Source organism: Desmodus rotundus, chromosome 10 (genome assembly GCF_022682495.2).
Source record: "Desmodus rotundus isolate HL8 chromosome 10, HLdesRot8A.1, whole genome shotgun sequence".
Classification (NCBI taxonomy): domain Eukaryota; kingdom Metazoa; phylum Chordata; class Mammalia; order Chiroptera; family Phyllostomidae; genus Desmodus; species Desmodus rotundus.
Window position 1 is genome coordinate 11,352,271 of NC_071396.1, and position 27,379 is coordinate 11,379,649.

Below are 27,379 nucleotides of genomic sequence, written 5' to 3' on the forward strand. Positions count from 1 at the left end.
CCAGAGTCGTCTCCATTCTCAGCCAAACACCCCCTGGAGGAAAGTGACGCCCACCCCCACAACCCGGCAATCCGGCCGTCTTAACCATCAACCTGTCCGATAACTGGGGAGAGAGGAAAAGTGGGCTGTGGGCCAGCAGCTCTCATGAAAGGCCTACTCACCTCCCTTTAAAAAGAACAACCATCCAAATTCTCAACTGGCCACAGGGACTGCTTTTAATCAGCCAGCTGCCGACGTGGGATTCCTTCCCCCTTACTGCTCCCCTCCTGAGATAGGACGAGTACAGCACAGAAACGGGACCATAACCAGCTCTGGTCCCACCGTCACTTCTGCTTCATCATTCCCGAATGAGCAGTTCACTGACCCTAGACAAGTGCCCGGGACTGTCTCCGCTCATTCATTCAGTCAGCCCACAATATTTATTGAGTGCCTGCTAAATGTGAACCACTGTTCTATCTTGTTTACCTCTGACTCACAGATGAACCCTCAGTGACTTCTGCACAGAAACCCAACTTGGGAAGTTGTATGTTCTAGTCACAACACGGAAATGAAAAAGAAAGGCACCTCTGTACCTTAACTGCCTTTATACCAGCAACTGAGGCAACGCCTTGAAAAAAAGACCCCCAAAGAATTCTGTCCTTGTGCTAAAGTGCATTTCATTACACAGCAGGGAACGGAGAAAAACAGACAGACTAACATGAGGCAGGGTGTTGAGGAGCCTGGTGGACCAGTGAAGGGAGAGAAGGCCTGTTTTCCCTGCCCAGAGGAGAAAGGTAGAAGGTTAAGGAGTCCCAGGACCCCCAAAATGGCATGTGCTAGATCTCCGAGATGGCCAACCAACATCAGTTCATCTCCCAAAACAGCACCGGTCCGACTTTTGAGGCCAGTGGTAACCACACTGCAGCCCCGCACACACAGCCCCACAGACCACTGGAGCAGCTTCACGGGGCAATGCCCGCCGTACCACATGCGAGGCATCCTGATATGTCCCGTTCTTTCTCCAATTTCAGTAAGTGCAGTGAAAGGCCCACAGTCTGAAGAATACCACCCCAAACACTCCTCCTCTGTCCTCTTCCCCTCCAACTTATTTTGGGGACAGAGGAAGAGGGGGTGCCTACTAGAGAGAAGACCCATCAAAACCCCGACACAAGGAGAACCTCTATTCCCAAAGCAGATGAGGGAGCAACATCGGGGCAGGGGGACCCTCCGATCTTGGGGGTCCCACGTTGAAACTCTGAACAGATGGTCCCAGAGAAGTGTTTGTAAGACACAGCCAGCAGGCCAGTTTTGCAGCTCAGTGTTTGTCAGGGAGACAAATAAATTACAGGCATCAAAAACGTCTGGTGATAAGTAAGCGTACTGGGTTGACCCGTGTTAAGCTGCCCCTATCTGATGGTTTTTGACCATCGTGTCATATAGTTTAACCTGAGAGTGTAGTAAATACTCCAAGGACACAGACACACTAGATGGTCTGAGTTTGAGGACCTAATCAGCCCTCCCAAGAACACAGTTCCCACAGAAAAGACACATGCTGAACTCCTACCACACAAAGGCTGGGAACCCCTGAAGTTAAGGTGTGATATGCTCTAGTATCTCTGAGAGCTTTTCCAGTGCAATTATTACTGGCTTCTCCTATTAGCCACCAGGAGAGTCCTAGGCTCTATTAGAAGTCTCCTCCTTTACCATGCAACTTGGGGTACCTGGTTCATTCTTGCTTCCACACTATCGCCAAATTGGGAGCCTCGGCCTCAGCCCACTGCTTTTATCAGCTCTAAGTTTCCGAAAGCCTGTTCCATTCAAACCAGCATATCACAAGCTCCTTAAAGGTGGAGGCAATCCTTTATAATCTTTCAAAATCCACTTCTTTGCAGTCTTGTACTATCGATAAACAATAAAATGTATCCTAAATTAACAAATCTTCTCCAGAAAATCCTCGCCCCATTTCAACCTGCCAAAAACCTTCCTTTGAGGGGTGACAGTGCCATCACCCTGCCTATGGGCAAAGCCCAGAACACCAGGGCCGCCATGCACACCTCAGGGCCTTGCATCTTACACACGCTAACGCCTTGCTCTGGCGGTGCTGCTTTATCCAAAAAAATTCCTCCCCAACATTTCCTCCTGTTCCCACCAAGGACCTGAACTTGTCCCCGCCACCATTCTCATCACACTTACCACTCTCCTGACCCATTCAGGATGGCCACAAGAATCCTCTTTAAACCTATTCTTGGAATTATGCTAAGTGGAATACATCAGACAGAGAAAGACAAATAAGGTAGAATCTAAAAAAGCCGAACTCACAGAAACAGAGGATAGAACAGCGGTTGCCAGGGGCTGGGGAGGGGAACTGGGACACGTGGTCCGAGAGGACAAAGCCGCTACTATCAGCTGGAGGTGGAGGAGTCCCAGGGCTCTGAGGTCCAGCATGGCGGCTAGAACTCACAGCATTCTTGTGTCCTTAAGAGTCGTTAACAGAGCAGATCTTAGTCTCACTACACACGCAAAAAAGAAACTATGTAACAGGATCAAGGTGTTAACTAGCCTTACTGTGGTCACTTCACAATATATGCATGTATCAAGTCATCACATTGCGCACTTTAAACTCACACGTTCTATGTCAACAATCTCAAGGAAGCCAGATAAAAAGAAATGCGCATGTGTAAAAATAAGTAAACCTACCTCTTAATCCACCATGAAGATTATTTTACATGTAGACCACGAGGATCCTGTCACTCCACCTACCCAGGTCATTGGTTTTTCCTAAAATTCGCACTCTCCCCATATGCCACATGGGCCTTTAACAGCTGAGCATGCCCCAGCTAGGCACTCCCCTTTGCCACACACCTCAGCGCGCAGCCCCTGCTTCACTTTAAGCGAACATACTCTCCACGCCATATACCTGTCCTCCCTGTCAAAGCACTACTCTCGCAGCCCTTGGAGACGGCTGGGAGTGTTTGGGAAACTGGAGTATTTGTTGTGCAAGAGAGGGAACCATTCAGAACCACTTACGCTTGCTTCTACTCTCTCCTTGTTTCCTTCTCCAAATCTCTCACTTCAAAGGCAACTGAAAACCTGTTTCTACCCCCAACATGGAACATTCTGTGTATTATCATGTTAGATGTGTAAAGAGGGTGTTTTTAACATGTCATTGTTCAACTCTTGAAAAAGTCTTGCCTATTATTAAGACCATGTAACGACATGGGAAAATGTTCATAGTAGTGTGTTAAATGAAAAAGCACACCAAAGGCTACGCAGATAAGTGCTATGGCTTATGGGTGACTACCTTTCCCCCCCTATTTCGAGATTTTTGTTGATACATTTTTAATTTTTAAATTGGGGGTGGTGGATATGCTCGCTAACTTGACTGTGGTGATGACATCATAGGTACATGCCTGTCAAAACTGACCCAACTCTACACTCTCAACATGTGATTCACTGTATGTCGATAATACCTCAATGAAGCTGCTAAAATGTCTAAGTTGTATGAAATGTCCCCAAAATGATGGCAGAATGACGTAACTACAGAGGCAGGACAGCTAACGGGAAAAGGCTGGAGGGGGAGGGACCATAGAGAGTAACCTAGTCCTTAAAGTAACTCAAAGGGTGACTTTCAAAAGGAAAAAAACCACCAACCAGAAAAAAAGAAAAAGGAACTATTCTAAAGAGAAATCCCCAACACACACCCCCAGTTTACAGAAGCCTCCTCTACTCGAAGCAAACAAAATGGCAAGTTAAGGTTTTAGACGTAGCAGAACTTCTGCACTGCAAGGAAGAGTCTGGACTACACTAAAACCCCACAGAAAAGAAGCCAAGGACTTTTTAAGACACCAGAGTTCTTATTGTGGACTTGAGAGACCTCTAAGAAGTAGGCTGAGAGAAAGGAACAGGATAAAACAAAGACTTTTTTCCTATCTGTTTTTTAGAGGTATATGCTATGTTTCTTGTGCTTAGATTTTATATTCAGTTGCCCTATTGTGTATATTTTGTCTATAATTAGCAAAGTAAATACGACCTTTTCACTTTTTCAAAACTATTTTTTCCAGTAAATTCATTCCCCAAAGGCTCTCAGGTTAATCCTTTTGGGTTGATTAGCTATTCTAAAAATCACTAATATTAACTGGTAACTGAAAAAAGAAGAAAGAAAATAACAAGTCTTCTTATCAGCAATCAAACCCCTCAACTTCGCCCTGGTGGAGTGGCTCCGTGGAGTGAGCACAGGCTGCAAACCAGGGTCGCTGGTTCGATTCCCAGGGCACATGCCTGGGTTGCAGGCCAGGTCCCCATGTGAGAGGCAACCACACATTGATGTTTCTCTCCCTCTCTTTCTCCTTCCCTTCCCCTCTCTAAAAATAAATAAAATCCTAAAAAAAAAAAAAAAAAAAACCCTCCAATTTCACCTGTAAATCCAAAGTGCAAGGATAATTCCATTAACAAACGCCTTGGAAAACACAGAAACTTCAGGGGTTCCATCATGTAATGGTTAGCACTCTGGACTCTGAAACTTTAAATGTTAAAATCTTCATAATTTGGTGGAGGTGAAACAATCTAATCTCAACCATGAATGGATGCTCTGTTTTCCTCAACATTTCTCAACATACGATGTTTCCTCAACATCTTAACTGCAGGGGACAAAGAAGCCAACATTAAGGTCCCTTCGAGGGGACATACCCAGGATCCTGATACTTGGGATGCCTGTCACAGGGTCCCTTCTTCCCAGGCCAATCTTACTTGGTCTACACATCACTGTATCACCTAATAGGTGGGAAGCTAAGGAGAACGTGCCTGCCGAGCTGGTGGGATGTGGAGTGGCTCCCCCCTCAGTCTGACACCTGATGGTGGGCTACTATGGTCGACAACGTGGACCTGGAACATGCTGACTTGGAATCCCACATGCCTCCTCTTACACACGACCCAGTCTTGAAAAGCTTGGGACGGCACAAGTAAGAGCTGACTGAGCAGTAGTCTTAATTTAGAAGTGAGTTTTCATTCCAAGAGTCAGGTACAAAATCCCTAGTTGGGAGATGGATGTTCAGTTTTAAAACTAAGATACAAGCAACCACTTTAAGCAAGACAAAGTAAATATAAAATACAGGTAAAATTAATTTTCTAAATCTCACGTCAAATTCTAGTTTTCTTGGCTTATCTAAAGCAATATTTAGTGGACAGGAGTGATTTTTTTTTAACTGCTCAGAGACTTCACAATAAACTAAATGTTATCTTACCAACTGTCCTTAATTTTTTTCTTAGTATAAAATTGGAGTCCAGACTATTATTATAAATGAAAAAACGTGTTACAAGTTACATTCCTCAACAAGCTCTATATTCCTGTAAATCTAACAGATCCCTGAAATATTAATCTTCCACTTCTTCCATCGTAAGACTTCACCTTTTAGACACGGTTCCTGTATTTTCTACACGTGATGTCATTTCGCTGTGGTCCTTTGCAGGTGACCATCGTAATGAGTACATGTTGCCAAGATTCCTTCTCTCACGTCAGAGAAGTGTTCATTCTCCACTATGCACTGGTGCTCACCACAGTACCCCACCCGCATTGAAGAAGGGACAAGGACCTAAGCAGGCCTGGTCGCCAGTCTTAATCCAGGATTTTTCTACCCGAGGATTAGAGAAAGCATTCTTTGACAACAATCTACAAAGCTGGAACAATGGGAAGCTGGAGAAACCATGAAGAAAGACTGTAGTGGCAAAGACCAGAGCCAAGCAAAGGTAAGAGAGTTACTCCTAGTCCACCAGAAGGGCTGCTCTGTCACTGTCCCCAATACCTGACTGCAGCTGCCCTGGGTCCAGTAGCCCTGGTTCTGCAAGCTGTCCTATCGTCCTTCTTAAGCTAACTTCAGTTTCCGTCAGTGTCAACAAAATCACTTGTCTGATGGACAGACATGGACAACTAGCTTACATCCAACAGGGCCCAGCCCCACTGAGTCCGAAGATTTACCCCTTTCGGAATACCTGGAGACCTGTACGTTTATCTCAACTGCTGTTAACACTGCATTGCTTCTACTTCCCGCTTACTTTTATAGAGGCAAAAGCACGGCCATAGTCAAATCCATACGGCGCTCTACAAAACCCACGCCGCCGCCACAACCGCGCTGCTGAGTAGGAAGGTTACTGTCTGTCGGGTGGCGTGCGGAACACTAAGCTGAGAGAAGGCAACGGTATTCAACGGGGCAGGCAAGGAACGTACGAAAGATCGCGTGAGTGACATCCTTTGACACTGGTGTTTGTACTCAGAAGGAAATTAAGTGCCTCCTTGAGCCCTACCTAAAGAAAAATGAGGGGGTCTAGGGCTTCCAGAATGAGAACAGAGGACATTTATTTCAATATTACAAGTCTTATTTTGATATTATGGATAATTTAGCCCCTTATATGTTATTTTTATTTTTATATGTTAATTTTAGGAAAAATTTCCCTCACCGAAATACCTATTTATTGGTAACTACATATTTGTATGAACATACTACACACTCTGGTTTGGAAACACGGTATTTAAGGGGCCTACTAGTTAGGTCAAAGGAACTGAGTTGTCAGCTTATTATCTGGAGCTGACAAGAGAAAGTTGGCCTGACACTCAAGTCTGGGAATCAGTAGCACACAGTGGGGTAAAGCCCAGGGGCTGAATAAGACTGGGGGGAGGAGAAAAGGGAGGAAAGGACCAAGAGATGCAGACGATGAGATAAGAGGGAGAGAACCAAGAGAGCCTAAAAATCACTTAGTCCCAGAGGTCCAAGGCCAGGATGGCAAACCGTGCTGGATGCTAGCATGGGCCACATCATCAACTCCCAGGAATGCTTTCCCCGGACCTTTCTCCTGTTCGGGGGGAAAGAGTTCTATCAGAACTCAGTACTTCTAAGTTCTATAACCAGTTTTTAGGGAAAAGGCACTTTATCCCCAGAATTGTTCATCATTTTCTCGCCACAGAAGTCACAGTGACTCAGGCTACCTGTGAGAAGCAGCCCCTGGACAAGGTAGCTGCTGCACCAGGCTTTGGGCACCATCCCCACCACACAGAGCCCACAGGCAGGCTGAAGGAGGGAGCCGAGCCTCATCTGCCCCAGCGTTCAAGGGGAATGTCACCTAAAACGCACACTACTTTGTCCCATACACCACGCAACTTATCAAAATAATTAAGAGGGGGCTGAAGAGCAAAAAAGTGACTTCATGCACCCAAAAGATGTTAAATGAAACCTTACCTGGGTAGTGGCTGCACCAAAACAGAACTTAAAAAGCTCAATTTTGATTCTAGGTGTAATTCAGGCTGAAAATCCAGCAGAGCCATCAGTCAATTCTTAGATTGAAAGGTTAACATCAAAACATGCTCTGCTGCTACTGGTTGTGGTGAAATAGACACTCCGAATATTTGCTAGCTGGCATGAAAACTGGTACAACACTTTTGGAAAGCATTTGGCAATATGATTCAAGAGCTTTTAAAACTGTTTCTATTTCTTCAGAGATCTAATACTATTTCTGGAAATCTAAAGGAATTAGTCTGCAATTAGGAGGGGGGAAAAAACCCTTTGGGTTCATGAAAGCATTACTCATTATACAAAATCACTTTAAACCATGTAAATAGCCATTTAAAACAAAATAGGTAAATTACAGTGAAATATGCAACTAATAAAATTCTGAGCAGTTTTTTAAAAGCACAGAAAATGCAAAGCATATCATGTGAACAAGGCAAAAAATGCACAGGATATAATCAAATGCATATGTAAATACATAAAAATAAAAGGAGGAAATGTCTTCTTAAGACGGTGCAACTGTGAAGAGAAATGAAAAGCAAAATGACTATGGAGTTACTCTGGTTGCGCAAGACGTGAACATATAAATTCAGAGAAGATCAAGGTCCAGGGTTCTCAAGGTAGAAGATGTACCAGAATATGGGGGCAGGGGGGAGTTCTTTAGTTAAAAATGGGACTAGAAATCTAGTGCCTACCAGAAAGAAAGCAGAGCTAGCAAGCAAACAAACCATCCCTTTGCATTAACTGCAAGTTCAAATGATACCTTGTACTGCTTTCTTTTCCCTTTCAGTCCTGCCTACTGCTCTTTACTTCAGGTTGTCATTACTACAATTTACTCCAAATTACCCATGAAAAAGAAAAGCATGAATTTAGAAAATATTAAGCAGATGATCCAATGCCAACTGGCTTTAGACTTCCAATGGCATCCCATTACAATTCTCCAATAACAAGGTGCCTTCCTGTATATTTCTATTACACTACCAGAAAATAATTTGCATTCTCTGTACACTCTACTGGAAGGACTAGCATGGAAAATGGCCCAGAAACAAACTGAAAAGGAGAGTTAAATCCTTTCTATATGATGAACCACAATGCCCATCATGTCATATACAATTAACCATAATATAAAATACCAACTGTATCCTTTTAAAATATTTAGAAAAATGTCTAAAATATTGCAGGGACTTATGGCCAAACTAAATTCATTTAAAGTTCAAAACACAGTTGAAATGTGTTACCTTTACTTGACAAAGCTACAAAATACACATATATTTTAAGTCTCTGCTCTTACCACTAAACAGAATAAGTAATTCCAAAAGAGAACAACATAACACAGAGGCCAAGAATTCTGATTCCGCTCATGTGACTGGTGTGTGTTCCTCTCAGCCTTCTTGTTTGGAACATAACGAAAGTACTTACCTTATAAGATTGTTAGGAAGATCGGATGAGCTAATTTATCTAAAGCATTTAGAAGACAGCCTGGGCTGTGTTACTGAATAGATGCAAAAGGCTATTACTCAGTTCTGCAGATGGACAGAGATAACGGGTGCTCAACAACGTAACGTCCTTGATGCCATGGAATTCGACACTTAAAAATGGTTAAAGTAGTAAATTCTGTGTTACGTACATCACCCATCTGCTACTAAAACATTTTAAGTTCTCGTGGAAGAAAGTAAATGATCAGACTGCACATAAGACTCTACAAAAATAATCTTCATCAATTAGGGAATACTGGGTCCATACTTTTCTAAGTAAATTTCAAAGGGAATATGGTGCTCTCTGAGGTTCACATTATCTAACTTGAATTTTCAAACAAAAACTTACTCATTGGATCTGGCAGTATCACCCCTGTCACAGTAACAAAATAAAATTAGTGCTCTAACCCAAAACAACCTGGGAACAGATCTATAAAACCCCTTTCTCTGAACACAAGCATTTTAGGGCACCTTCTACATCAGAACAGAAAGGCTTCCCAGACCTTAAGTGTAACCAATTACAGCAAGCAACAAAAAATTTTAAATGCCTGTTTTAAAATAAAACCTTGCAAAATAGCCCGAAACCACTTCTCTGCGGATTACAAAATGAGCATGTGGTGAAAAGGGACACAGAATACCAATTTACTATACCCTATACTGACTGACAATGTTTGTTGCATAGCAACCGGATTCTGCAGCCTGAAACAGCACAGAACTCCTTTTCTTGATTTGCCAGGCCACAATTAACCCCATTGAGGCTGAGAAAATATGCAAAAACAAATTTGCATAGACTAACCCTAACATCAAAAGTCTAATGATATAATTTCTGTAAAATCACAAGCCCCAATTCCAGCCTATTTACAATGTGAATTTATCCACTATGCCTTCGCTCTCAATGTTTCTCTATGTACTAGCAAAAAATTGCTACTCAATTTTGGACACATTTCTTTTAAAAGCATCATCTTCATGAGCTGGTTTTTTAAAAATCCTATGTGATAGCATAGCACATCTTTTGTTTCATAACTCCAAAGAGAAATAATTTGATCCTTTCAGCTAATTTTCTAAAAATCTTAATTTATAGGCAAGGGCCATAATTCCCTAATAATTAAAATTTTCTCCCACTTAAAATTTACTTGAACTATTTTTGTGGGTTGCCTATATAGGTAACTAGTAACATTTCACAAAATTTTTTTTTAAACAGAAATATACTTCATCTAAAGGGAAAAAAAAAGTTTGCAGTGATTCTTGCCATAGCTTTAAATACTTTCATTGCTGTGAGATTTCCCCCTTTCTTTTGAGAAAGTTAAATGGTTGCCAAGCCCCACCTAAGAAACAGATTAACTACAGAGAAAATCAATTTACAATAGTGGTTCTCAACCTTCTGGAAAATGAGAAGGCCCTTTAAATTCATTCATTTCTACTTCTAACACATGTTGTCTGAGAAAATGTGACTTCAAACACACTTTGAATTTACTAGCTTTTAAATTAATCTGCACATTACCATAACAGCAGGTACATATACTTGAAATATAACACATGGAAAGGCTGGCATCTTTGGTGATCACAGGGTTTCAAGCACTCTGCAACACAATCCCACGCTGGCCCCCAGAGCCCACAGAACTGGAAGTTATTAGTCTATCAGAAAAGTTCAAATCATTGGAAGACACAGGGTAAAGCACTTACAGGTATGCAAGTGAGACAATGCAGGGTTCAGGTCCAGGTTCCATCACTCACTAGCCTCGAATTCTCCAGCAGCAAGGGCATTAATGAGGATGATACCTAGCCTGCAGAGTAGCTGTAAGGGTTAGAAGAATAGTGTATAGAAGTATGTAGCACATTAAGTTTCATTCATTTAGCTGTCATCCCAAGCCTTATACAATCCAGCCCCATCTGCAGCATTTCCCACTACTTCCTATGCAAACTCCAAGATGCGAGGTGAGACAGTATTGGATGCGATCTTAAGGATGGAAAAGGGCATTTGAGAAGCAGCATCGAAAGGTAAAACAATTAGAGGCCAAATAAAGTATTAAGACCAAGGTCTCTGGAATTAGGCAGGACTTGATTTGAACCTCGGCGTCATTTACCAACCATGTGGCTTTAGCCGAGTCACTTACTTAAGCATTCTAAGCCTCGTTTCCGCCCCCTGTAAAAGTACCGATGACACCAATCTCATGGCTTATTCCAATCCATTAAATGGAATGACTTACATGAAGCCCGTCCCAATTCGGCTGGCCTGTCTTTAAATGAGCAACAAGCAAGAGCTGTTACTTATCAAACATCTACTTATTTTACATGAATAGAGGATTTTAAAAGTTGTCATACATAATTGGCTAGCCCTCTACACATGTACCCATCGTGACCAAGGGTTACCCAAAGATTAGCCTCAGAGACACTGCAATCTGTAGCCAAGGACTTGTGCCCTGTGCCAGGCAGGTATTGGATCTTCAGGTACTGGGCCCTCTGGGTCAGTGGGGAAAGTCTATCAGCTCTTTGGGACACAAAAGTTAATAATGAAAATATCTTTAAAAACAATGAGTTAAGTATATTTTAAATACTTGCATGAAACTAATAATGAAATACAACAATTTCTTTGAAAGTGGGGTTTTTTTTCATTTCACTTACATTAAAATTTGAAAACTGACATATATATGTATATATACATGTATTTTTTATCTTCACGTAAAAATGGGCTTTCATCAACTGCTTTTTCAGGGTAGATTCTCTTCTCTGAAACACTGTCTATAAACTGCGGCTGGGTTACCAGGCTAACGTCTAAGTAACCAAACAGGTATCTTTTGTAATAAAAGCAGGAAATAGCACGAGTGTTGTCTTTTTTCATTTCAACGTAAAATATTTAAATGGTTGTCACTGCTGGGGGAAAGGCTAGGGATGGGCTACGAGCATCTGGTAAGTCGAGGCCTGAGACACTAAACATCCTACAAGGCCCGGGACAGCCCCACAGCACAGAATCCCCCAGTCCCAATACCAATAGTGCCAACCAAGGCTGAGAAACTGGGATGCAGAGGTCGGCATTCATATTTCAGGGGGAAAATGCAATACTATACACTCTCGTTCAAAGGAACTAGGAATATCCAGTTTTCCCAGCATCCTCTGTTGAAAATATTATCCCTTCCCCACTGGACAGTCTTGGAACCCTTGTCAAATATCAAGTGACCACACAGGGGGGAGATTCCTTCCAGGTTCTCTGTTCTGTTCCACTGGCCCTATAGGGCTGTACTTACGCCATGACCACACTCTTGATTACTACAGCTTTGAAATAAGTTTTGAAATCAGAAAATGTGAGTCTTCCAACTTTGTTCTTTTTAAAAATTATTTTGGCTATTCCAAGTCCCTTGAAATTCTCTATGAATTTTAGAATGGGTTCTTCTAGTCTGAAAAAAACACAATGCCATTGGGATTTTGACAAAGATTGTACTGAATGTGTGCATCACTTTTCAAGTTGTCTAATCCACGACCGCAAAAGGTCTTTTCCATTATTTAGGTTTTAATTTATTTCTGCAATATTTTACAATTTTCAGTATGCAAGTCTTTCACCTCCTTGGTTAAATTTATTCCTAGGTATTTTATTCTGTAGAATGCCTAAAAACAGAAAAAGAAGTCGTTTACGTTAAAAGTTAAAGAGAAAAGGCAAAAGAACATTCAGGAGCTTGAACTGCATTTCCATAAACCCATAAATCCTCCAAATGCATTACGGCAAACTGCAGCTCCAGGCCACGGGTTATTAATCCCATTTTGCAGAGAAAGAAACTGAAATCTGGGACAGCCAGTAAATAGTAGAACAACTTTGAAACCAATCATGATTCTATTAAGCTTGACCATCTCTGCCCAAAATGAAAAAACACCTTGAAAAACTTTCATATCCAGAGAAATATAAAGAGATGGTATTGAGGGGGATTTCCCTTAAAGTAGATGACTTGAACAAAATAACAGACGAATAGACCAAAATGCTTGTTTCTAAAGCAATACAAAATAGCCTTGGCAATCTGCCACGTTATATACGTACTAGGGAAAAGTTTAACTATTTGCAGCTGACGTTATTTAGCAAAGGGATCCAACAAAAACAGATGAAATAGTCTCTACCCTCGTGATAGCGTGTATTCAGCTCTAGTGAATTGATTCACAGCTCCTCCCCCACTAAACTGTAAGCTTAAAGGAATAGTTTATGTCTATACATGTCCTTACTTTTTTATAAGTGGTTCTGAGGATTTATCTTATTGGGCCATTTTACTAATCTTGGAATCACAAAGCAAAAACAACCAAGTGGGAAGTAGGCCAGGATCATTCTAAGGGCAATGGGAAGCCACTGACGTGTGTCTGACATGAGATCAGCTGATCAAATCTGAATTTTGGAAAGCCTGGACTGCTGCACAGGTTAACAGGGGATGGGGTAACAGATCAATGCAATAAATCAGAGAATCCAGAACACACATGTGAAAATTAATGCAGGACAACATAGGTTCAGGGGTCTTCACACAACTCACTGCCCAACTTCCCCAAATTCCCAGATTGCCCAGGGCAGCAAAGGTAATCCTGACACCAAAATACCCACTAAAGAATTAACCATTTATAAAATTAGTCCCTAGCAAACATCCCTCCCCCCAGGGAGCATTAACCTCTATGGGTCCACTTCACCCTTACCCCGTCAGTCTCTCAAAGACCAGCAGCTGCTTCAGTTACAAAGCAACACAGCGCAAATCATGTACAAAGTGTAAGCCTCCCCAAAAGCAGGCCTTTATGAAGTCACTGAAAATGATGAGAACTGTTGCCAAGCCCTGGCAAAGCCACCAACAAAAATGGAGGTTGGAGAGGGACATTGATTAGGAAGGAACGTCAGAGAACTTAATGGGGTAATAAGTATGTTCTGCATCCTGACGTGCTTGGTGGCTACACAGGTATGTATACACGGTAAAGTTCATCAGGCTGTGTGTACACTTATGAAGTACACACTTGGCTGTATGTCAATTGTACCTTAAAGGGAAAGGACAAGGAACCCCGGAAGGAATGGTCCTCCTTCCTCAAAGAATTTCTGGGTCTGCATGTGAGGCCCAGAAACCCCATAGCCTGCTTCCTACTGGTGTAGATGCAGTGGACAATAAAGATGGCAAATGTACCTGGGTTCTCAATGACATCAGCGAGCCACTGAATGCAGGAGGAGCCCACTCCTCTGGACTCCAGTTGTATGTATGAGATAGGAAAGCTTCTTAATGTTTATGCACCTTAAGTCTGTCACCTGGAGCTGAAAACACTCTCACGTACAACCAGTTAATACTTGGAGAAGGCTAATAAAGGTGAGGTAACAGAAGTCAGAAGAAAACCCTCTAAAGGAAGACCCTACAAAGCCCTGACCTTTCGGCAAAACTGACCTTCTACGGAATCACACTGGAAAAGTCGCTTGTAACGTGGAAGATGGTTTCATGCCATCTTACAATTTCTTAAGAAAAATTATAGAAAAAAAGCAACCGACATTTGATTTATTCTTATTCCATTCTGAGAATTGAACACATAGTTGCAACCCTAACATGAATGTTTTTATAATATTGTTTCATTTTTCAAGATTAAACCTTTTTTTTTTAAATAAAGCCTTTTCTCCCTACCCCTGCTATCTTCGAAATGTTTCTCCTCTTCTAGGTCAATTCATTCTACACAACCTTGTTCTTCTACTAATTATTTTCAGAAAACAAAGAACCTTGATATGATGAAATCACAAAGAAAAATAAATTATTTGCTCATACATCAACATTGAGAGAATTCAAATATGCACCTCAGTTCATAAAAGTTAACCACTGCAGAGGCCCTACGGCGGGGCTGTCAAACTCACTTTCACTGGGGGCCACATCAGCCTGGCAGTTAGTTGCCTTCAAAGGGCCGAATGTAATTTTAGGACCGTATAGATGTAACTACTCCTTAACAGTTAAGCCAGAGCTCTGCGCTGCTGCCGGGTAGAAGCAAGGTGCTGGGCTGGATAAAACAAGGTGGAGGGCCGGATTCAGCCCACCGGCCTTGTGTTTGCCACCCGTGCCCTAGGGCGTGCTGGGCTGGAATGAACCAATGTCTACTAGCTGGTGGTCCTGGGGCAAGTCCTTTAACCCTCTGTGCCTCAGTTTCCTCGCTTACTAGATGGGGGCACCAACAGTTCCCACTTCTACATTGTTAGGAGTATTAAATAGCTAATATGTAAAGTTTTTCAGGCAATAAGCACTCAGTAACTGTTATCTATTATTATTTCAAAATGTAAGAAAACTGAGGAATAAAAATGCCAGCGTTGGAATTAACTTTATTAACAAAAGACAAACTCTAAAACACAAGCACGTGCATTTTCAGTGACATTAACACCAAAAAAAAATGTGAGAACAGGTGGATTTATAGTAAAAATGTTGTAAGTTTAATTTTTAAATATGTAAGGACTTTTTAAAAATGGCCTTATCAAACTTATTAAACTAGAAACTAATGTGTTGCTGCACTTTACTAAAGATGAAATTTTTAAAAATCCGAATATATGGAGAGAAAAAGGAATGGAAAACTCGGTATTACAAAAGGGTGGGTTCCCTCTCCACCCAATTAATCCATTAGTTTACCACAATTCTAATTAAAACTCCAACAGGTTAGGGGTGTAATTTCTTTTCTATTTCATCTTTACTTGTTCTAATTGATAAAAATGCCTCTACAACTAACCTAAAAGAACATATGAAATGAAATAGCAAATAAAGTTTTGAAAGATAAGAAAGCCAACAGTCACGCCCCTTACTAGGTGTTAAAAAATTATCCTGAGTAATTAAAAGAGTGCGGTATTGGCAGAGAATGAGATAACTAATGAGGCCAGCGCCAGGACCAAGAGTAGGCATTCGGCACCGGGGAGTGCTGCATTCCACATCAATGGGGAAGCACGGATAACCGAACAAATGATGCTGACAAGTGCCTGATACTTAAATAGCAACCTCCCATCTTCCCCCGAAATAAATTTCAAGTGGCTTAAATTTAAACATAAATGAAACCATAACACTTAACAGAAGAAAATGTAAGTGAATACATACATAATTTTACGTCGGAGAAAGCAAGACATCAAAGGCAGAGCTGTACAGACAGGGACCGACAGCTCTGACATGAGATTTTAAAACTTCGATACCAAAACAAACAAAAAGACCAGCGACAGATATCGTGGCAGATTTTACGTCGTGCCCCCAATGAACCACACACCTGTGGATACATCCCGGTGTATCTCCTCCCACAGAGATCATGTGACTAGCTTTAGCCAAGACGACATAACGGGCCAGCTGCAGACAGGGGTTTGGTAAGAGCTTGGGCAGTGAGGCATGACCTCATGGTAGGCTGCTATTACTGAGTAGGAGACAGGCAGAAAGACACACCACACGCACCCAACCAAGGAACAAAACATGGATGAGAGCAGGCGAGACCAGCAGAACTGCCCCCAACAACTCATACATGTTTTACCAGGTTTTGAGTGGTTATACCACAATAGACAACATCTGCACTTATTAAGTACATTATAAATCACTACGAGAAAAACTAAACATCCCACTGGGAAACAGACAAAGCACATAAACAGATGACTCACAATAAAGATGGCCAATGAACATATGAAGAAATGTTCAACTCTACTAGTAATCAAAGAAATACAAATTAATACCGTGGGGTAACACCTTTTGCCTATCAGATTGGGAAAGATTAAAAAGGCTGATAACACCAGGAGCTGGCCAGAATGCAGGGAAACTGGCACTCCCATCTACTGCTGCTCACTTGGGAATGAGTATCAAAAACTGGAAAATTCCCTTTGGTCTGGTAATTTCACTTATTAGTCACTCAAATACTTATTGTGAACTCACAGAAGCCTGAGCTCACAACTAGGAATACAGCCAGATCAGGCAGGACCTTACTAATCTTGGTTTTATTAATTGGGGCTTTACTCTTAAGAGCACTGAGATGCCAGTGAAGGCTTTAGCAAGGGAATAACAGTATCTGAGGTCCGGGTTAAGATCACTGGAACCCACCGCTGTGTGGAAAACGGAGGACGAGACGGAACGGGGAGACACTGACTGCTCAGGGTGGGACCGGCCAGCACCTGAGCAGCAGCAGGGCAGGGGGAGAGAGGCAAAGGGGGCGACCTGACAGACCCTGATGGAGGAAGAGAAAGGCAAACACAAATGCTGCTTGATGTTCCTCTGGGGATTGATCCTGACCTATGAGTATATGCACAGATATAAATAGCAGATACCTGCACAGAGACATATATCCAAAGAAGTCCACAGCAGTGATTCTGTAACAAAAATAGTACTTAAAAGGCAAAGTACTGCTATGAGATTAAGTAGATTAAGGTTAACCAAAGCCTAGTGAAAATACTAGTTACTTAAAATTACACAGACCTGTACCTGAAGACAAGAATTAGGAGGAAAGGGGCCAGTTATGAAATAATATAGTATAATTTGACCTCTACACAGTATGATCTCGCCTTTATTTAAAACGTACTCATATCCACATACAAGCACATTTATGGCTGCACATATGCATTATTAAAAAATCTAGAAAGCTATACATCAAAATATCCAAAATTCTGGTTTAACATCTTTCAACTTCCCATGCTTTCTAAAATCTATGCAAAAACTGTCCTGCTTTATAATGGAAGAGAAAAAATAACAGAAAAATAAAAGAAACAGATCTGACATTTGTTTAGACAATAGTAATTCGTTCATTTTCTTAAAATACTGCAGATAAAACGATGCAAGAGACTACAAAGAAGTAAAAATGACTAAGTTTTAAATGAAAGCCTGTAATTCATAAATCTTAAATTGCTGACAATTGAACAGTCACAATTTTGCTTGCAATACTAGCCTACGAAGCACTGAGAATTGGGGAGAGGAGAGGAAGGGACATCGAGTTTGCAGAACAAAGTCAACTCTAAATATAACCAATATTTCATGAATCTTTATAAAACCTGCACAGAAGGATCCCTGCACTGCACCATAAAACAAGCAACCGGGACTCTGCTGAGATTTGCCCTGAAGAGCCATTCACTGGATTTCACTTACGTCCTGGGTTTCTTTAGGGAGCAGCTTCCCTACCAAGTTGACACAGAAAATGCAGACACCGAAAAAAGGAGACTGAGGGCCTGGGAGGCACAAAGGTGGATTCTGTACTGACTTCATCTCAGCAGATGCGCTCCCTGCCAACACCCAATGTTCTGGAAGGCCGTCACCGCTGGGGAAGTTGCTCAGTCCATTTAAAACGTCATCAAGGCTACTTCATTCCCCAAAGACACAATCTTCTTGGTATGTGAGATCACTGAATCTCACCACCCAGATCAAAGTTTCCTGAAGATTCTGCTGGATTTGCTCTGCTGATTTTATCAGTGACTTCAGTCGTCCTTACTCATTAACAGGGCTCCCTGTGAGAGGACTACTGCACAGCTCTCTAAAGCGTGTTCAGGCAGCACCACAGTGTGTCCACCTCAGCACCCCCCTCTGCCTGGTTCCCCCCACAGAAGAGCCCAGTGGTGTGTCTGCAGCCTCTCTCTTTAGAAAACACGAAGATGTCAATTTCAAATATTAATCCAAAGTAAGGAAAGTGTCAGGAACAATGTAAAGCCTACAAGACCCTCTTCTGGTATCACACATTCTAGTTAGTAAGTGAAAATAATAATCCAAGGATAGGGCAATGGGAGTCGAGATGTAATTCAGACCTTAGAATTCACCGTTTCAAAGTATAAAATTCAGGGGGTTTCTGTACAGTCACAAGGTGTGCAACCATCACCACTGTTTAATCCCAGAACATTTTCATCACCCCAGAAAGAAACCCCATTCATACCCCTAACGACATTCACTTCCCATTCCTCCCTCCCCTCCCCAGACCCTGGCAGCCACTAACCTACTTTCTGTCGCTCTGTACTTGCCTGTTCTGGACACTGCCTATCAATGGAATCATACGATACGTGGCCTTTGGTGTCCAACTTCCTCCACTGAGCCTGCTTCCGCCCCTGCTGTAGCATGGACGTAGTACTTTCTTTCTTTTGATGTTCAAATATTAGTCTGCTGTCGGGACAGACCACGGTTTGATTCTCTATTGGTCGGTCAATGGACGTTTGTGAGTTGCTTCCATTTTTCGGCTATTATAAATAATGCTGCCATAAATATTTGTGAACAAATTTACGTGTGGACATGTTTTCATCTCTCCTGGGTCCAGACCTAGGAGCGGGGCTGCTGGGCCATACAGTGACTCTGTGTTTAAGTTTCTGAGGAACTGCCAAACTGTTCCTAAAGCAGCTGTACCGTTTTCCATGGTTCTTTATAGTGTTAACATAAACTCAGACGTCAGACTTCCGTAGAAGGAGGGGATTTCCTCGTATCGAGCCCATTTTATATGCCAAGTATTAGGTCAGGGTTTGATATTATTTCTGATTTAATTTTCCCAACTCCATAATGCAAAAATTATAACCGTTTTACAGAAGGAACTCAAATCTCAAAAACAATAACCTACTCAGAAGTCAGTTAGAAAAGGTCCAAACAGGGTTCAAACCCAGGTGGACCTCAAAGCCTGTACTCTTCCCCCTCCACCATGCAACCTCTACACTTAGATGCACACACTCCTTCACACCAGGACATTCTCTGGAGAAGTTACATGCTAATTGTACTTATTGGAATCATTCTCAAGCAGAAGCTTCCCAACGTTCAGAAATTTCGAGAAAATACAAGCGATCTCTGGGGTAAATCTACCCCCTTCATTCATCTACAAATCACCTAAGCATCACACAGATTCGCTTCTTCCAGCAAAGCTGTGTGCACTGACAAAAAAAAGTCTGCCTATCTTCTGCTAGGGACCCTCCCACCCCATTCCTAGGCTGAAGCCCTATGCAACCAGGTGACTTCACGTAGAGACAGAGCTTCCAGGAGGTAATTAAGGTTAAATGAGGTCGTAAGGGTAGGATACTAATCTGATAGGACTGGTGATCTTATAGGAAGAGGGAGAGAGATCTGCTGTTTCTGTTTCTCTTTCTTTCCTTCTCTCTCTACCCCCACCCCCAGCCCCCAGCCCCATTACAAGATACAACCAGGAGGAAGCCAGGCAGACAGTCTGCAAGCCAGTGAAGAGAGCCCTACCTGAACCCAACCATTCTGGCACGGTGATCTCAGACTTCCAGCCTCCAGACCTTTGAAAAATAAGTTTCTGTGGTCTAAGCCACTCAGTCGGTGGTATTTTGTTATGGCACCCCTAGATGACTAACACAGCTTCCTTCATGAGTATCACGAACTATCCGAGTTAACATTCATAGCAGCTTTATTTATAACTGCAAAAAAATAGGGGGGAAAAGTATTGGTATTTCAAAACAAAGCAGGCATTACATGGAGTAGAAATAAGCTAAACAGACATGCACAAACTTACTGCTCACAAATATTTGTAAGTTCCATGACCAAAAAGACTAAGAAACAGAATGATGGCCCTCCTATTAATTCAGGGTTTGGAGAAAGTCAAGGAAACATGATACTCTCCGAAGGGCTCTGGAGTTCAGCAAAGCTGAACGGGGCTCTTGTTGGCCGCTCCTGAGCCTTTCGTTTGAGAAAGAAACAAATTCTACACCTATTCCTGTGGCCAGGATGCTGGTTTTGTTCGTCTGCTTGACTTAAGTAACTTTATTAACATTTACTACATGCCCAATACTATCTCACACCCCTCAGTAAACAGTAAAGCTTCTAGAACATTACAGGTGTTCCCAAAAATATGGTGGTTATTATTAGTGCATGTTCTGGGAAAGAACACTCTGGTCAAACTCAAAAATTTACACGAGCACCCACTTTTTGCCAAGTATGTCACTGGTACTATGAATATAAAATCGCAGCCCCTGCCCTCAAAGAGCTTACAATGAAGAGGGACAGAGAGATCCAAGTTAAGTAGGAAACAATATCATAGGCGCTACAGCAGAAACAATGCAGAGAGCTGGGAGGTGGGTGAGCCAGGGGCGGCCTCCCGGGCCTGACGAGGACGTCCTAGTCCAGAAAACCTCCTTAAGCCCTATGAGGGGAAGTGTCCGCTGAGGTACAGTCTCAGCTCAGGCTCCCTTTTCAACTTTGACTCCCCTCCATTCTACCCATCAATTTCAAAGACAGGAAAGGGAAAGGGGGGGGGCAACTTTAAGTTGGTATAGGAAGAGTTTAAGTACCCTTTTTCCCTCCTCGACCACATAAAAACTGAAATCACATTTTTCCAAATACTTCTTTCACTCATGACAAAGACTTGGTGTTTTACAAGTTATACAGTCGGGCCACAGATTTTAGCTGTGTGGAGGGTAAGTAACCAAAACCCTCAGCCAGTATGTAGTTTCTTCCCCACCAGCCACATAAGCCCTTCCTAATTATTTTGCTCATTCCAAAATGGGCTAACAAGGTATCCGAAGCCTTGAAGAATGAAGAAACTTTGATAAATTCTCTCTATTAATCTACACTCATTCAAGACTTATTCACTTAATAAATACCTACAATGCAAAACAATGCCTCCATGCAAGGCAATGGCAGTATTTAAAAAATGCAAATCTGGCTCCTGCCCCCAAAATAAACCTCTGTGGGCAAATTACACATGCAACAGCCTCAGGTATAAATGAAGACCTCTGGGAACACAGACACTACTACTAGTATCCTTTCATGGCTACCTCCCTTGACACACTGTTCTGTAAAATAGTAGAATGAATTCCATTTTTACTAGTTTGCTCAATTAATGAGTCAGCACATAAAACCTGCGTCTTCTGAGCCCTGCTTGTACCACACTCTAAAATGTCTACTACAGCCCTGGCTGGTGTGGCTCAGTGGATTGAGCACTGGCCCGAGAACCAAAGGGTCCCTGGTTCAGTTCCCAGTCAAGGCACATGCCTTGGTTGCGGGCCAGGTCCCCAGTAGGGGGCGCATGAGAGGCAACCACACATTGATGTTACTCTCCCTCCCTTCTCCTCTATCTAAAAATAAAATCTTTTTTAAAAAATTAATAAAATGTCTATTACATTTACCACTACCATAAATGAAGGTAAACAAATCACAGGAAGTATTTCAAGGACTAAAAATACCTGAGAAAGGAAACGGAAATGATCAATTTCCTCACCTAAAGATTAAGAAGGCTAGACCCTAAAGATTAAGAAAGCTAGAGGTCACAGATAACTGCATTCCAAGAAACCCTCTCTAGGGCCACCCTCTGGGACCCGTGTCCCAGTCAAACACTGCTCATCACGGCACTGTTTCCCACCGAGCCCAGAAACGCATCTAGGTATGAACCTGGCAGCAAGTACCAACCCCAGTGAGTAAGCAAAACGTAGCCTGCGTGCCACCCCTGAACCAGATAAGGCCCAGATAGGTGAAGCAAACTACCCTACCCAAAAGGTTTATATAATTAAGCCTCAAAACAAGTGGAGGAGCATAATTGTATAACAATGACAAGTGTACAAAGCACCTTCCTTTCTATTACCATTTGACTCTCACTACCCAGTAAAGAATTATCCCCTTTTTTACATATTTTAAACTACGAATCAGTGAAATAAAGTGAATAGCTCCAGGTCATCCAGCTGGTAAGAGGCTTGGACAAAACCTCACAGCCCCGACCTTTTTACAGGAGAAAGTCACCGAGGACTGAGTGGTCTCCTGGACTATTTAATATGGACCCAAGAAGGTCAATACAAAATCTTCTGAGCTCTGCTTAGCTACTAGGCTACATGCAACTATTTTAGATCACACAAGTTCCTCTATTAAAAAAAAAAAAAAAAGCAAACAAGCAAACAAACAAAAAAGTGAGTAACTAACCACTTACTTATAAAAAATGCAAAAAAAAAAAAGAAAATGCAATCATTTAAAAGGCATACACTATAATAATATATGCATACCTACCTCAACCACAAACCTTTTGAAACATTAAATAAATGAAAGATAAGAACCCCCCAAAATTAAATGTTACACAAAAAGTACCAGTTTGGAGGGTCTCAACCCTCTCACTATTTTGTATATGAAATATACTTTTTCATTTTTTAAATTCTCACCTTTAAGCAAAGTATTAAGAAGTAATGTTATCCACTGCTTTTAACCTATGTAGGATGCCTTTAAGATTGTTTCAGGAATGTAAAGTATTACTCTGTTCTGTTCTCTTCTGTACAGGGATTACTACATGACATCACAGCAGGCATGCTATCCCTAAAATTAAAGTCATCTCGGAGATCTCATCCCAAATACTGAAACGGCAACACGGTCATCATATCCTCTCTTCAGAATTCTGACCAACTCAAGTGGAAATTCCTACCCAGGCCTGCCTATTTCCGGACAGCCTTTAAAACATCAGAACTACTCCTTAATATAGCTCTTTAAAATAGACTCGCTTTAATAGCATAACACTGGTGGCCTACAGTACATGAAAACACCATTGAGACTAAGTCAAATATGAATATGACCTGAAAAGCCCTGTCGTGAAGCACCAAAACATCCCCAAGCTTTCTGCAAGGAGCACAAGAACCTTTTACCCCAAATCAGACCATCCTACTTTCACGGGCATCTAAGGAAATGCATACACACAAGTTGCACCAGCCACAGACCCAATAATCCAATGCCTTCCAACGCGAAACGCTGATCCTCTTTTCTGCTCTTCAATTATTCAAAATCAGCCTACAAAGAGTTACTGTAGGCCGCTTGCACAGACTCTCCCGACCTGTGTACCATGGTCTGTATTTATGCTACTGGAAAGCATCAGTGTGGTTTCCCCCCTCTCTACATTTAATAAGGAATAAGGCAGAAAAAGAACTTAAAAAGTACGAGTGACTTTTTATTAGAAAACATAATTCATCTGTGACAGATTGACAACGATACTGGAGACGGTACTTCCCTGCATTCCCAAAACTTGAACTTACTTTTAGTTCACAACCTCTGAATCAGAACCCTTGACAATTATTTTATTTGAAAATATTCCAGTTTCACTGTTTTCCCCTTGCTCCGTGTTGAGAGAAGTTAACGCAAAGTTTGGAAAAATACTGATGGTCTCTGCTCTGCAAGACCCCTATAGTGTTAAATCTTTAAAGAAGAAATCTGCAATATTGGGTATTACAAGATATTACATTATATGTGTTTTATTAGAATTTCTGAATTTTCAATGACATTAGTAATTTGGGTTTTTTTTTTAAAAAAAAACATGCTTAAACCCATGGCTCCAGTTTTTCAAGCCATATTCTACAAAGATTATGTTTTTTGGTTTGTTCACAGTTTAAACTGTTCCATTACATTGGAAAATAACTCGTGTGAAAATCACAAAAAGGGCTCACTTAAGAGACCCAGCACTTAACACAATGTTTAAGGCCACTACAATAAAAACCTCTAACTTGGGACCAGGGGAAAACATTAATTCAAATTCCCAGTTACCTTAAATGTACAACTATCCACACACACAAAAAATTTTTTTAATGAGAAAGTGTTCAACCATGATAGAAAAAGAAACCAGAAAACTAAAGTTTAAAGGGAAAACTATTTAAATTGAAGAATTCCAATGACATGACATTTTCTTGCCAAAGGGAAGGAATTTGTAGATTATATCATTCAAATCTCATTGTATTACATTATAAAGGTCTTGGCAACGGTTAGCCATTAATCTTTAACACAAAGGAGATTCAAATCCAAATGAACTGTAAGACTATCTCTTCCAGGACACAGAAATGGAGTAATTCACTTTATCCACAATTGTTTAACCTAAAAGGGAGGCCTATAAGGATGATAACGCAGAACCGATTAGCCTTCAGTCTACCAAGTCCCATTTCTCACGAAGTCTTGCACCAATCCGAAAAGAGGAGGTTATGGACTCACAACAGGCTAAGGAAAGGCTGGAAAAAACCTCCGATGAATGACACACCGTGGTTTAATTCCCTTACACAACTGGAGAAACAAAAAAAGAAAAATGTCACGCCGGCTGTTTCATCGTGGCAATTAAAAACAACTAGATTACGACGGTACGTTCAATCGTTGTCTTTGGGGCTGAAAAAATTTAGCTTGTTTTATTGATTCCAGAGGAAAGGGGGGAAGCAGCTGCTGCAATGCAACACGGGCTGCTCCAGGAGGAGGGAGAGAAAGGGGGTTTGCAAACAAATCCCTCCCCGCCCCCCGTTTACACACCCCAAACAACTAACTTATCCCAGGCTTTCACTGCCCTCCCCTTATAACCCCAGTAAATCCTTTCCCTTCCCTCCCCACTGGGAAAATTCCCCCTTCGGAGCTCCTTCCCCCCCACTAGCAGAGCACTTTATACCCGCAGAGATTTCAGATCTCTCAAACTTTTCCTCCCTTTTTCCTTAAACACGAGAGTCGTGCCCTGAAGTACACGGGATTTTTACAGACCCACGGGAAAATACCTGTTCCCGAGCAACACGCACGCTGCGCTTCTCGAACCCCTCCCCATCTCCCCGGTTTGGCTGGCAAAGGCTGGGGGTGGGGGGGAGAGCCAGGCGCAAACTGAATTCGGGAAGGGAAATCCTGGACGAAAGACGAGCGTTTGAGGAAAAATGGGAGACCGTGGAAAAGAGACCCTCCCCCCCCAATATGAAGGGGTTGGGGAGGGTCACGAGGAAGAAAGAGAAATGAGGAGGGACAAAGGGGGGAGCCCGGAGACCCGAGACCCGCGCCGGGAAGGGAAGGCGGGGTCCGAGGACAGCGGGGTCGCGGCTCCCGCGGCACAATGGCCCGCCCGGCCCCCGCCCCGCGCGCCCCGCGCGCCCCTCACCTCATGGTGCCGGCGGCGCCGAGGCTTCCCCAGCAGCCGGGAGACGCGGGAGGCGCCGAGTCCGGGGGATCCGTCCTCCAGGGGACGGGCACGCAGCCGGGAGAACGGAGACCAGCAGCCGGCGGCTTCCTGGGGCGGCCGGGGGGCTACACCATCTCCGCGCACAAAGCCGAGGCGGCGGTCCGAGTGAGCGGAGAGGGAGAAAGAAAAGCGGCGAGGAGGCGAGGAGGCCGAACGGTCCCGCGGCCGCCGCCGCCTCCGGGAGCTTCCTCGGCCGCCCTCCCACGGGTGCCCGCCGGGGCCGCGCGCCCGGCCGCCGCTCCCCAGGCCCGCGCCCGCCGCCCAGGCCGTGTGCAACCGGCAGCTGCGGCAGCCGCAGGAGAGTCGGGATCGCCGCCGCCGGGAGCCCGGGAGGAGGCGGGGCGCGCGGCGGAGGAACACGCAGGCGCCGCCCTCCTCCCCTCCTTCCCCGGGGGCGAGGGGGCGGCGCGGGGGGAGGGGCGGCGGGGGGCCGGGCGCTCCCCACCCGCGGCGGGCCCGGGCCCCCTCTGGACTGCGGAGAGCGGGAGGGGCTGGAGCGGGCTCGGCGACGTCGGGGTGGTCAGGCTCTTTGTTGCTTCCCCACCCCGCCCCCTTCAGCCCCTTGGGATCGGGGCTGCCCCCCCCACTCCCTCCGGGGTTGTCCCTGGCCGTCGGCCTCCCCCCCCACACCTAGCGCTCCCCCGAGGCCGGGGGAGCTCCCGGGCCTCCCCTGCAGCCGGGGCGCAGAGACCGAGTCGCTGGGACCTCCGGGCACCCGCGTGGAAAGCCGGGAGGCGGTGACCGAGCTGCGTGACTGGGCTCCGGGCCGGGCGGGGGGGACTCCGCCTTTGTCGCGGCCGGGGGGGCCCCCCGCGCAGAGCTGGTCCGCAGCTCTCCCTGTTGCTATCTCAGGACCGGGACCGGCGAGTACGTGGGCATCCCGGCCCGCCCGCGGCGCCGCAGTTCCCAGCCAGTACTCCGGGCTGGAGGGAGGTTGGGAGTGGCGGGGGAGGGGGGCGTGTAAATGTAAAATATGGTCATCATTGTTCGCTCCTCTGGTCTTCCCGAGGAATCCCTGCGTGCTGTGCCGATTTAACGAGCTGATATGCACACTATGTATAGGGATGACTTCATCCCCAAACGAACGCGGCCAACCCGCGGGGAAACGCAGTCGCCGGGAGACGCGCGGCACCGCAGGCGTGGAAGACACGCAGCAGCGAAACCCCTTTCTCTCGTCATTAGCGAGAAGGGAATTCCAGCCGGGGGGCGGGGAGGGATGTGAACTAACGACAGTTTTAAATTTTCCGTCATTCACATTCTGTCTTGAAAGCACCTCCTTTCAAAGGTATAAGAAGATGTAAAATGCTGGCAAAGCAAACTCATTTAAAGTCAAATGGAGGGGGGTGGGGTGTCTAGGGAGCCAGAATGTACAGTTGTTGGAGTTTTTCAGTATCCAAAAGCAAATCCAATGATCACAATTTTGAGCCGGACAAATTGCAGGCCGCTTGTAATCCTGCGAAAGGAAGGGGCTGTATTTTCTATGAAAAGATGACCGGGATGGAAAACGTCTGCCGCTGCTTGTATTTCTAGAGGATCTGATCTAAAATGGATGGCCTACCTTGACTCTAGGAAATCTATTCCAAAGTTTCGGTGCTTTGTTTTAAGTTCAAATTATTGTTTTGACAGTTGAGATCATTTATACTTCCAAAAGGAAAATTAGCAAGTTATAGTCGTACTTGGTCACTGCCTGACTTATCCATAATAGAACTGTGTGGCCCAGTTTTAACTATAAAAAGCTTCCTGGTTTCAGACTCAATACTGAGTTATTTTCTCTTTAGAACCTGCAGCCTCAAACCAACAGCGCTACAGAAGCGGTGACCT

The 27,379-nt window shown here is 43.6% G+C and overlaps 1 protein-coding gene across 5 annotated transcripts in view; it reads right to left on the reverse strand.

Moving 5' to 3' along the window:
- Positions 1–26,075, reverse strand: part of ENAH (ENAH actin regulator) — a 102,347-nt gene extending 76,272 nt beyond the window's left edge. For 2 of the 5 annotated variants that reach the window (XM_045184421.2, XM_024575956.3), the window contains exon 1: positions 10,412–10,523. In XM_045184421.2, coding sequence (XP_045040356.1) covers positions 10,412–10,455 — 44 coding nt within the window. In that variant the 5' untranslated portion in view covers positions 10,456–10,523. Of the gene's footprint in view, positions 1–161; positions 330–10,411; positions 10,524–25,477 lie in introns of those variants that run through there. The other 3 variants (XM_053912628.2, XM_053912630.2, XM_053912629.2) reach the window with 3 other exon arrangements.
- Between the last annotated feature and the right edge of the window lie 1,304 nt (positions 26,076–27,379).